Here is a 12,504-nt window from a genome sequence, read left to right on the forward strand (position 1 = left end):
TCTTTGATACTTTAAGCTAACTCATGGCCCAATGTTTCCTCATGGCCCAATGACAGACTACAGAGTATTAAAAAGAAATAAAAGAAAAAATAAAGAATCCTTAATATGATTTTTATTTAGAACATACTTTAAAAACCCATTTAAAATTTCTCCTTCAGTTTCACCAAATATCATCCTTCAATCATATATTTCAGTTCTCTTTCCAATAAAACTTTCACTGAATACTTTTAAATCTGTTTTTCTTCTAAGTGCTGGGAATGGCCGCATGAGCATGGGGAGGGGGCATTCTGATTTTTAAGGCATACTTTATTAACCCATAAAGGGCCAAATGACACATGGTGTGGATACAGAACAATCCTTGAAATCACGGGTTACATGTACATGTTGAAACTAGAACATTATTGTAGGAGTTAATGTGAATAGTATTGATTTTAGCATATGGGTTTCCCAATACCTTTTAGCTTGAAGAAAATCGCCATGAACTATGTAGTGTTGCAAAACGGGTAGCTGGACAAAGTTTTTAGAGTCCTTCCTGTGCTGATCATAAGATGCTTTCATAGCTTTATTTTGGCTTTGTGGTTGAGGTTTTGACATTTAGCTAAAGACTTTCATTCCTCTAGCGTACTAGTGCGTTGAAAGCATTCGCTTTACTTTCTTGAATCTTTTCCGAAGATATTCCGTGCTAGCATAGCATCGTTCGTGTTTCCGAGTGGACGGCATATGTACTGCTTTCCGTACTTCCTCCAAACGTAAAACAAAACCAAACCAAATAAAACTTTGAAACTTGAAATCTTTAAGTTTGCTCTCAAACAATCTGGTCACATTTACAGGGGTGTCCAAAACGAGATAATGAATAATATCAGTGCCAGCACTAGGTCACACAGCAACTTCCTCATATTCTTGGACAGTTTGTAAGTCATTTTCCATTTCTCCCAAAGTTACAAAAGTTTCCACAGTTTCCCTTAGCAAGCTGAAGCTTACTCTTCATTTGTCAATGTGCATAAAAGCTGCTTATAGCACAGCATGGCGTAAGCTATTTTTTAAGCAATAAATGGTTTGAGTCATCTATTTTGTCCTGAAATGCTATCTGTAGTTAACTGCATTGCTTATAAATGGTCATAGTAAATTCAGCATGAAAGAGAATATTACAGAAAAGACAGCAGCAGAAGCATTAGCATTATCTAATATTTATATATGTTATCAACATAACACAGCAGTAAAACGTTAAAATGCATATCAGTGGGTACCATGTCTAAAATTACTATAGTACCTATTTAATGTAGTGAATATTTCTCTTAAAGAGTGCTTGCTGTAACTAGAACAGCGTAATATGTGATTTAGTACAGTTAATTCTTATTGATTAAATAACATATTTATGTACTGAAGGAAGTGAAAGAAGACAGATTTTTTTCTTTTTTTGCCTCCATGTGATCCCAGATTTAACGTTGAAATGAAGATTCCGAGGGACCATAACATCATTATTTAACTAAAATGGGCTTCAAAATATTTGAAAGACAGTATGATTTTCATCTAAACAGTAAGGTGGCACCAAATGCTTATGACACTACTGGCCTGTGACTCAGTTCAGAGCCAGAGTCCAAAATTGTGCCCCTCATCTGCAGTCACGATAACTACTCGGCTTCAGAGAGAATCGCCCGTTGGTATGCTCATCCTCTGTGAGCCATGTGTAAAGCAAAATGAAACAGTGGCAAATGTAATCAGTTGCTAAATACCTTTTGTACAAGAGGCGCAAACACAGTCCTTTCTAACAATTAAACTGCCATTTACAGTAGATTTTTTTTTTTTTTGTATGCCTGGAGAGACTCAGAAATGATGAGGGGAAATGCCCAGGGCAAATGGTCTCCGAGTGGATATTTACACAATGTGAAAGCCACTGTACCCTAGTTACCTGGAGAAAATGAAGATTATCTTGTTATTATGAAATCAAGCAGACATGATACAGCCTCACCATTCCTAAAACCTGTAGAACCCTATCCCAAGCCTAAGTACAAAGTAATCCCCAAATCCCTCTGCCCAGTCACCCACTGTCTTCCTGTTACATAGAATAAATGTTTAGATCACTCCCTCCCACCCTCAAATAAAGTGCGCAATCCATGGCAGACCATAGAACAATGCAACAGGAAAAGCCCCTTTTTGTATTATTATTTAAAAATAAAATACAAACAACAAAAATAAAACAAAGATTGAAGAGAACTCAGAGAGTCTCCGCATCTTGCAAAAAAAGAGCAAGGACGCCCTTCGGGACAGTCACTGATGTCAGTACACATAGCCTTCGTTGTAGGGGTGCGGGTTGCAACAGCCCCCTTCTGGCATGTAGGCCATGCTCTCGTCAAAGTGAGACAGAGGCACCGTGTCCTCCTCGTTGATGTGGCGCTCCATGTCTGTCTTCAGCAGCGGGCGCTGGTTATCTGGGAAGGCCATGGAGAACAGCGCTTCGGGATCGCACACGAATTTGTAGACGTATCTCTCTCCGGCCACCTGAGGACAACGTGAAAGAGAAAAACGCATCTCACCATCACCAGATGAGAGGGGTTGGCAGAGGAAAAAAGAAAAACAAAAACAAAAAACATGATTTAATGTACTGGAAAAGATAGAAAAATATAAAATAAAGCAACCAATTAGCAGTAGATATGAGCATAGTAGCCTTGTGAGATAAATGAAGATTAAGCAAGGCAAATAGGAAGAGAAAACCTTGAGTAATAATTATTTCATTCCAAATATTGCTGGAAACTCAGCATTTTCCCTGTTTTAACATAAAAATAAGCGTTACATTGTCATTTCAAAAACAATCAAACACTTAATGCAGACATTGCATATAGGAATTTTCTGTACGAGGACAGTAGTTAGTCCTATAAAGACCTGTATTTCTAAGGATTAGTGTCTCTCTGTCAATATTACCTTTCTGAAGAGGTATAAAAAGTCAACTTTCAAACTTTAAAGAAAAATATGTTTTACTCTTAATAAGACTAGACTAGTGATTCTCAGGGTGCACGTTCTTCTTCCATTTCATTTATTTATTTTTGTGTACTGTATAGTCTCATCTAAAATCCAAAGATATACGGCCTTATTTAAATGAAAGATGGAGCCAGAGGATGGCATCATCCCGGGCATATCGTTTTTACAAATGAGGCCGAGACACATTAGGCAGAACGTAAGGACGTGTGCAAAGCGTCAAATTGAAGCAAGAGGTGCAAAAAAAGTGAAAAGAATCAAAAATATACACTGCCTAGAGAGGAAATGAGAATAAGAAATGTGACAACTCTGTCTTAAATAAAGGAGACATAGAATAATTCATCAGGAATGACATACCCAAATTTAAACTCTCAAGAGTGATGCTTTTGTGGAAAATTATAAACAATAGAATGAGACAGATATGCTAATATACTTCCTTTAACAACAATATCGAAGAGTTCAATCCCCAAGAGGGTATTGACAAACAGTTCTCTGTATTAACTTAGGTTGTAACTCTGTGTGTGTGTGTGTGTGCGTGTGTGCGCGCGCACGCGCACACTCGTGTGTACCTTATAATTTCAGATATCTGAAAATTATTCAACACCCTTGTGTTCCTCTCTGAGGAAGTCATGGCTCCTCTGTGTTGGGGAGATACTGCCTGCAAGGTGTGTAAGTCAGCTGTACGTGGTTATGGGAAAAGGAGCCGCTACCAAAGAGCATTGCTCCTCCGGATACAGATTGGCAACATTTTCAGCCCTGATTTAAGGAAGAAGAAAAAGTTTAGCAAATCCAAAAAATTGCAATAATCCTAACACAAAAGTGCTAACTCTCAGTAGTGCTTGTAGTTCTGGACAGGTCTCTCAAACTGCTGCTTGGTTCCCCGCCTTGCCAAGTGGAGAAGGGGATGGCTCTGTGAGAAGCAGGTTGTGACACAGAATGACTTCTCTCTGCAGGAGCAAGGAGAGCAGTTTGGCATAACTCAGTTACTTTACTGTTTCAGACAAAGGAAACTAATTTCTCAAAGGTGGACTGGAACAATAACCATAAACATAAAATAGGCAAAATTGGAAACAATCTGGGATAATAAATCCTATTGTCCCTTTTTTTTCATTGTTTGAAGTATTTTTCAGAATAAAAATAAAATAAATGTCCTACATTCCTTTGAGAGATCTATAAACTGTTTTATTTTGCTTGGGACCATAGAGAAAGAGATATTTGCTGTAGTTACTGGAACATTTTTTTCTGACATGTCGATACTGGCTATAATTAGAGATGACATGAAAGCTTGAAACTTTTCAGCATAGGACATTTAAATATATACCACACTCTCAACACTATAAAATCTCTTAAGCACTTTCCCATACTTGTTGTTTCTTCCTGAATTAACTGTTAAGAATTAAGGGCCAGTGAGTTAGCTCAGAGGACTAAGCACCTGCTTAGGCAAGCACAGAGACTGGGCTTCCATCCCAGGCTCCACATGAGCGAGGCCCTGCCCCCAAGTGTGCTGAGCCTGCCACTGAGTCCAGGCATGGTGGCGCATGCCTGTAATCTCAGGGCTGGGGAGGCTGAAAACAGGAGAATCACTATGAGTCGAAGCTGTGCAGTGAGACTCTGTACCAAATACATAAAAAAGAAAAAAAAAAAAAGAAAAAGAAAAAGAAACACTAACTGTAAAAGATTAAGGATTACCACTACATTTATTGGATTTTGCTAAATGTAAATAAGCTTAGAACAGGAGCTGACATCCAAAAAGGGAAATGATGTTTTCCATTATTAATAGTATAATTAGTACAATGTTGTAAATTAAGAATGCCCAAATTGCCACACTGAGATAGGAAAACAGGAATCAGAAGTAAGCAACGAAATAGCTTGTAAACTGTACTATCAAAGGCTAGATATCTCAATCATGCTTTGACTTAAAAATTTCAAGAATAATTCAGGATACTGGCTAATGAATAAGAAAAGGCAGTTGAAGCAAAAAGAAATAATGCTGTATAATTAAATCATCCAGAAAACCATTGCTGTCAAAACATAGATATGTATTTTCTAAGCATTTTTTAAAAACTGCAATTATCTTTTTTATAAGGTACAATAAATATTGCTCTACTCTTTCCTACTTCTTTCATTATTACTGAAATTAATTGCCAGTTTTAATTGCATACACATTTAAAAGTATTTTTTATTTTTATTTTCTACTCATCATCTTCCTTACATGCATTGCATATGTCCACATTTAAGTCAATGAATAAAAGTGACCATATTCATATTTTCACCTATGCATTGAAATATGTAATCTCACATCATAATTTTTTTAAAAGAATGGCATATTTCTTTCTGAATGACTATTCTAGAATTTACTTAATTATCAGAAGGGTGCATATGTTAACACTTAGAATGAGAAGGGCAGAACGTTCTAGACAAATGCAGAAGATGCCCTGGGGGAGTCATGGATATGCCAAGGGACAGCAAGGCAAGGGCTTCCTGCACAAAGGTTAGTGTCATCAGGGGCCTGGGGTGCTAGCTGCAGGTAGGCTACAATTGTATAATGTGTCCTCTTGTACAGCAAGCGATGATGTCCTTTGGGTCTGTTTCTCACAGTATCTTACTGTTCAGCATTAACAGACAAATGAATTGTAAGTAGTTTTCTTTGGCAGTTACAGCCTAATAGGGAAACTATGAGGAGGGACATTTTTAACTATCTTTTAAGATCTATATCACCATTTGACAGCCTTATGCCTTATTAAGTCCCTGAAAAAAAGATTATATAAATGAGGTGACCCTTTTCAACCCCAGCTAGTTGAATCTTAAGTGTCACCAAAAGGGCTATGTGGTAAAAGCTTGGACAGATGTGGCAACTTTAAGAGGTGGAACTTAGTGAAAGGGCCTTAGATATCTGATGACATGTCTTAAATGGGAGAGGGGACCCAACCTCTCCAATTTTTCTGTCACTTCCTGGCCATAAGAAGAGTGAATTTGCTTCTGCTGCCTGACCTAAAGACCCAAAATACTAGAGAAATTGGTCATAAATGGAAACCTCAAAAACTGTCACTCAAAGTAAACCTTTTCTCTGTATAAGTTAGTTTATCCCAGATAGTTGTTATAGTCATGGAAAACTGACTCACACAACCATTTCCTGAAAACTACAGTGTAACTAAGGATGTTGTACTAATTTTTTAATTCTATGAATGTTTCTTTTAGTAAAGGTATTTAATGGTCAAGACACAAAAGTCACATATGCCATAGTTCACACTGACATCAGGGTGAGAGCTACCATTTATATGAGTCTTTCATCATGCCAGGTGCCCTAGACAGCATCTCAGGCACAATACTTCATTTAATAAGCAGACTCTTCTATAAGGTAAGGGGATAGTCAATTAGTAGGAGGAGATTCTGTTCAAGAAGGAGAGGTGGTGACATGCCATTAGGGAAACCAAACTCAAACCAACACTTCCACTGCCTGGCTATACAGCCCATGGAAAACACAGAACAACTAATGGAAAGGGCCCAGAGGAGGAAGGTAACAAAAAAGGAGGGACCAGCATGCATTTGGATGGATTCCGCTAGATGTGAATATGGTGGGCAAAGACAAGAGGAAAGACAGGTGATCCTAGGCCTGACAGAGAAAAGACAGCATTAGTGCATGTGTTGAAGACAAAGTTCGGGAACTGGGGAGAACAACCTAGTTAAACCTCATCTTTTTTTTTGTCAGAGCTGGGGATTGAACTCAGGTCCTTGCTCTTGCCAGGGAATCACTTATTCTCCTGAGCCATCTCCCTGGCCAAAAACTTCATCTTTTAAGAGTCTTGAAATCTCTAAATTGTAAATTAGAAAATTCTAGCACTGATTCCTCATGTTTTAGAAACCTCCATGGTAATTTTCTCTGATAAGTTTCAGGTAGTAAATGGACTCTTTGCTTTCTAGAATCACAACAATGACAAAAATATGCCAAGATCTATAATATGTAACAAGATTCACACCCCTCAAAATACACAAAGCGTACATAATAAAATTATAATGTTCACAATAGATAAATCATAAAAGTCAAGGCAATTAAAATGGAAACACATGCAAGCTAAAGAACATAATAACAAGCATATAATTTTTTAATTTTGTTATTACCTCCTTCAATATATTCTATATTGCAAGTGTAATTAATTTCTAGTTAATCTTTTTTAAAAAATCATTTCCAAATAGTAAAGGAGCTCACTTGAAATAAAACATTTCTTTAAAAAGATTTATACTTTTGTGCTGGATGGTTAAAAACAAGACAAAGCAAGACCTATATAACAAGAAATGTAACTTTTGTATCTGACAAGGTCAGTCAAATCCCCTTAGAATTTAACATGAAACCCTGTACTGCGGTCTGTAGATCCTTTGTCAGTGTCAGCCATGTGAATGAGTCACGGCCATTACTTGACCACTTTGAAATGAGGTTTAAAAAGTAAAGCCATATTAATATGCTAACTGTAAAAGGCTCAAGTCAACAACTTCTGACATTGCCAGTCCCACTACTATTATGGTCTGCTGGACTATATTGGATTATTTTGCTGAATTCACACACCTACAATATTTAAATGGCAATGGAATACATACCTCTGACAAAAAGAAACAAAAAAAGGGGGATATAAATGAAGGACCATTTTGTATCTGTATACACAAAAGAGTTAAGATAGATATACAGCTACTTTCTCTTAATTCAATGATCAGAAAGGTTTGTACTACTAGTGTTTGGACAGGATATCATGTCTGCATCTTGTACTATGAATAAGCACTACGAAGACAACAATATGCAATGTATTAATTATTGAAACTGTCCTACTAATCGGTTTTGAAACTGTCTCATTGCTATTTGTTTCTCAATAAAATTAATTAAAAAAATAAAAAGATTTATTTATTTAGTACTGGATCTCACTAAGCAGCTCACAATAATAGTGATCCTCCTGACTCAGCCTCACCAGTGCTAGGATTACAGGTGTGCATCACCACACCCACTTTCAGTGGCCAGCATGGCACACGGTAAGCCTGGCATGTAGTACCAGGGATCGAACCAGGGTCTGTGCACTTGTCAGGCAAGTGCTTAGGCAACCAAGTTATCTCTTCGGCCTGAAATAAAACATATTGTTCTTTATTTTGTCAACTCAATAAGATCAAATGCTTATTTTAAGTTTGATTTTTAAAGAGAGTTAAAATAAATGAAAATGATACAAATTGTCAAAACAAGATGGTAGGAAATTAACAATGATTATCATATTACATATTTTATCTTCAAAGTGGTTACTCCAATTATTTTATTTTATTTTAATTTATTTATTTATTTTTTTTTGCAGAACCGGGTATTGAACTCAGGCCCTTGCGCTTGTCATGCAAGCACTTATTCTACTGAACCGTCTCCCTGGCCCCTAATTATTTTAAATAAGTGGTTTGGTATATTAATCCATCAGATAATGAAATCAGACAAGATATTAGGGAAGAATATGTGTTTTTCCTAGAGAGAACAGAAGATATCCTCATCTCTTAAGAATCAGAACATGAAAAAAAGGAATTAAATCAGTCTACTTTTCTTTATTTTCACTGGAATCTATAAACAAATGCTTTGCAAAAATATGTATAATTGCAGAAAATACAGCAGATAACAACTTCTGGAGGTAGATGGATGCAATACCAATTCTGAAACAGCCTATGTTTAAAAACATGCACACAAAAGTGGGAATTACCAGGAAGCCTACTACTCTGTGTATAATATTATGACACATTTGTCTACAATGTCTATGAATTTATAAATAGAAAAGCTTGCAATACAAAAATCAAGAGCTAAGCGTTTGTTACAATGAGTGAAATCCTTGCTTCAGCAATGCAATAATATGTGGCTTTTAAAGTATGACGTACAGATTAATGTGCAACATTTCGATGAATTTTAATGCTGTATTAGCTGCTCACCTTTTGCATGATTCCTTTCTCATAATAATAGCGGAGGGAACGGCTAAGCTTATCGTAGTTCATAGCTGGCCTGTTTTTCTGAATGCCCCAACGCCGGGCCACCTGCCACCAACACAGAATTACATTATAGCTTCAAGTATTAACTTAGCATATTTCAGAAGAAAATAGTTCATTAAATAATTACTTCTCAGTACATGAAAACATGTCCAAATCAAAGACATAAGTAAAGTTACAAGAGCTGCCGTGATCTGAATTTCCTGTGTACTGGGTTGCTTTTTAAAGCAGGCATGCAGTGACCACTCTGAAACATAACAATAGAATTCTTTGTCACTATTGTTTCGGATACAAAATTAAATGGAAATAAGGGAATATGTTTACCACGGGAATGAAAAGACTACAGTTCCCTAAAAGGAGGCAAATTACCCGATTTGAGATACACTACCTGGTTTTTTCTTTCTCAGTTCTTCAGAGAAAACTATAGATTAAGAAGCACTTAATGACCTCTTTATAAAGGTGCTTTAGTATGGTAAACCAAAAAAGAAGAGAACCTTCAGTTACCATGTCAAACAATGAACAAGTGGCCATAGGAGTAGCTGTGGAAACAATATACAAATTAATAAACTGAACTACAAATAATTAGTATTGCCCGGAGCGGCATCGGAATAGAAGTGTAGCTAATACCAAACTGGAAAGTTAAGCATTCATCTGGAGAACAGTAATTGGATGCTAAAAATAAGAAGGAAGTAGAAAAGGTCACCATGTATATGTGTCTACAAACAAAAACCTCTAAAGCAGAATGTCCACATTGTTGTTGAGTGCAAACTCCAGAGGTTTTAAACACATGGCTTTAGCGGAGCAATGTTTCAGGGTAAGGCAGAGTTCATAAAGACGGAGCTAAACTCAGGCCCCCTTCTTCCCACTGCCAGGCTGGGCTAGCTGAGGAGCTGTGGAAGGTTGTGCAGGCGGCTTCTGTTCTCGAGGAGCTAACGCCATGTTCTCATTAAGTTCAACTTTTATTATTCTGAGCAAAATCTGCAGCTGTCATGCAAACCTAGGCAACCCTAGGAGAGCCTTATCAAATGGGGTTTGTGTGTTTCTTGAATTTCCTTGAAATTCCAAGTCGTTGCTTTGTCACATATGCTAAAATAGCTCTTCAAAGAGAGCGTCTGTCTCTCATGTTAGGAGCAGTAGCCTGTCTCCAGGGTTTGTTTTATTTTACATTATTTTTTGAAAAACACCTCTCTTTACTAGTCTCCCCCTAACTTGCATCCTCTGAATGAAAATACAGTGTGCTTTAGCCATATGCACCAGTAAGCATTGTTTCTTAAAGAGTTTTGGAGACGTGATGTAATAGGGACAAGATTACAGCCAAACCAACCATCCAGGGCATCCATAGATCAATTTTTCCAAAAATAAACTTCATTTAACATAAATCTTCTGGGCAATTGTGAAATGAGAAAAGGGAAAGGTGGCAATAAGAAATTAAAGCATTTTCTAAATAAACTATCTTTCAAAATGTAACAATGGGCATTCAAGGACTCTTTAATAAACATGGCAGCTGAACAGCATGTAAACCTTGAGGGGATGTGAATATAAATTATTAATGCCTCTTTAGATTAAGCAGCCACTTGAATACTTATTCATCTATGAACAATTCTTTTCTAGAAACTCAGCAGGATTAACCTAGAAAATAATATACTAAAAACAAAGTTCAAGATAACATTATGGATGTCTCAAGAGAGAGAAATACAATTTTTTTTTCATGACACAAAGAGCGGTAGGTTAAAGAGTGTGATTGTTATGATGCCAGTTAGTCCTTAGCACTGGGGTTATTATTCTATACATAAAAAAGAAACGAATTCTTACACTTGCTTCTTCCCAAAGTTGAAAAAAAAATGAGACGGCAATATTCTTAGGAGATGCAGATGGGAAAGAAGTTTAACATTGACAGGGAACATAAACAATTCCCAGGTCACGTGGCCCACCCATCAGTCAATGAAATGCAAAGCATATTTTTAACAAAGGATGCATGAGGTAGTGACATTCTCATAGCATTTCCTCAAATGAAGACTTTGGTTTTAGTGAGAAAAGTAAAAAAAAGATGCTAAGGATATAGCGCTCCACTGCGTTGCCCACAGAATTCAATAGGACAATGTAATAGTTGAAATCATATTCCTCTTATTTTCAAACAGTATTCTGGATTTAATTAACAGTGACCCTACAAAATACAAAAACTCCCTGGTGTTCAACAAACTTGAATGTTATCAGAAGACTCTGACATCATGCTGCTGTACAGATGCCCAGCTATCCTAACACTTATCCCCGGAATAAATTCTTAACGTTTTTGAATTTTAAAATAATTATCTCATTATCTCAAAGATCTCAGATAGAGAGAAGCGAAAGGTTGTGTGTTTGCTAGCATTGCCCACACTCAATGAGCAGATAATCCACCCATGTCTGAAGATGCAATATAATTTTAAACCTCCGGATGAGCTAGGAAGAAACGGAACTCATGAGTCTAAAGCAATGGCTTCAGAGACACCTTTCATGAGTTGTACTGATGCACATACGCAAAGAGCTGCTGTGGAGCAAAGGTGCGGGGAGACTTGGCCACACAGGCGAAGGGAATTTTGCAAAACTTTTCCAGATAAGTTTTAATAAGAAAGCAGTCATTGCCTGATGGAAGCAACTGCAATGCTGAGTGGTGTAGCAATAAAATACAGGATTTAATTTTGGACAAAGCCTTCAGAGACATTCAGTGCTTACTACACAATTCCCATTGACTTAGCACGAGGAAATGGTCTACCAGCTCTACATTACTCACACTTTTACTTCATGAGTCGGCTACACAAAACTTGTCAAAATGTCAGCTTGTTGTATGGAACAGATGAAACTGTATTTCTTCCCTGAATTTAGAAAAGAGATCACAAAAACTTCCAGTCTGACGGATCTTAATCTTCATCTGGTCGAATCTACTTATTCAAACTCAATCCTCTGAAATGTCTGTAGTTACTACACAAAAATTTAATCACTTGAAATTTTACCCTTCCTAGTGGATCAAGAAGTACTGACATAATTCAGTAATGTCTCTTATCTTAACAAATACATGACAAAAGTAAAAAATTGTATTCCTGTTTAGTTTATTTTAATCACAGGTGGAGGGAAATAACTGTTTAGCTGATACAAATCCCTGTTGAATATGGTCAGTTACAGCATGAAACAGGTGATTATTAACATCTTCCACTCGGGGAAAAGCTCATATTACCCTCATGTTATAGGACTTTCAAACTATTCTGTTAAGTATTTCTAGTTTTAATTTGTTAGTGCTTCATGTGTTTGTGGTTCTTTTGCCATCATTTAAGTATGTCTGTCTGTCTGTCTGTCTATCTATCTATCTATCAATCTATCTATCTATCTATCTATCTATCTATCTATCTATCTATCTATCGAGACAGACAAATTCTTTTTATATACACTATAAACATTTAAATCCCTAAATATTTAGATCAGGCTAAATAAGAGATGTTTTCAATTTCAGATACAAAGCTCTCTCTCTCTCTCTCTCTCTCTCTCTCTCTCTCTCTCTCTCTCTCT

At 36.7% G+C, this 12,504-nt stretch overlaps 1 protein-coding gene across 3 annotated transcripts in view; it reads right to left on the reverse strand.

Annotated features, from left to right (window-relative positions):
- Positions 1-94: 94 nt before the first annotated feature.
- The window catches only part of Etv1 (ETS variant 1), a 94,207-nt gene continuing 81,797 nt past the window's right edge, over positions 95-12,504 (reverse strand). For all 3 annotated transcript variants that reach the window (XM_023709928.1, XM_023709926.1, XM_023709929.1), the window contains 2 exons: positions 8,911-9,012; positions 95-2,499 (listed from right to left, as the gene is read on the reverse strand). In XM_023709928.1, the coding sequence (XP_023565696.1) occupies positions 2,278-2,499; positions 8,911-9,012 (324 nt within the window). In that variant the 3' untranslated portion in view covers positions 95-2,277. The remainder of the gene's footprint in view (positions 2,500-8,910; positions 9,013-12,504) is intronic.

Source organism: Octodon degus, unplaced genomic scaffold (genome assembly GCF_000260255.1).
Source record: "Octodon degus isolate 3935 unplaced genomic scaffold, OctDeg1.0 scaffold00015, whole genome shotgun sequence".
Lineage (NCBI taxonomy): Eukaryota > Metazoa > Chordata > Mammalia > Rodentia > Octodontidae > Octodon > Octodon degus.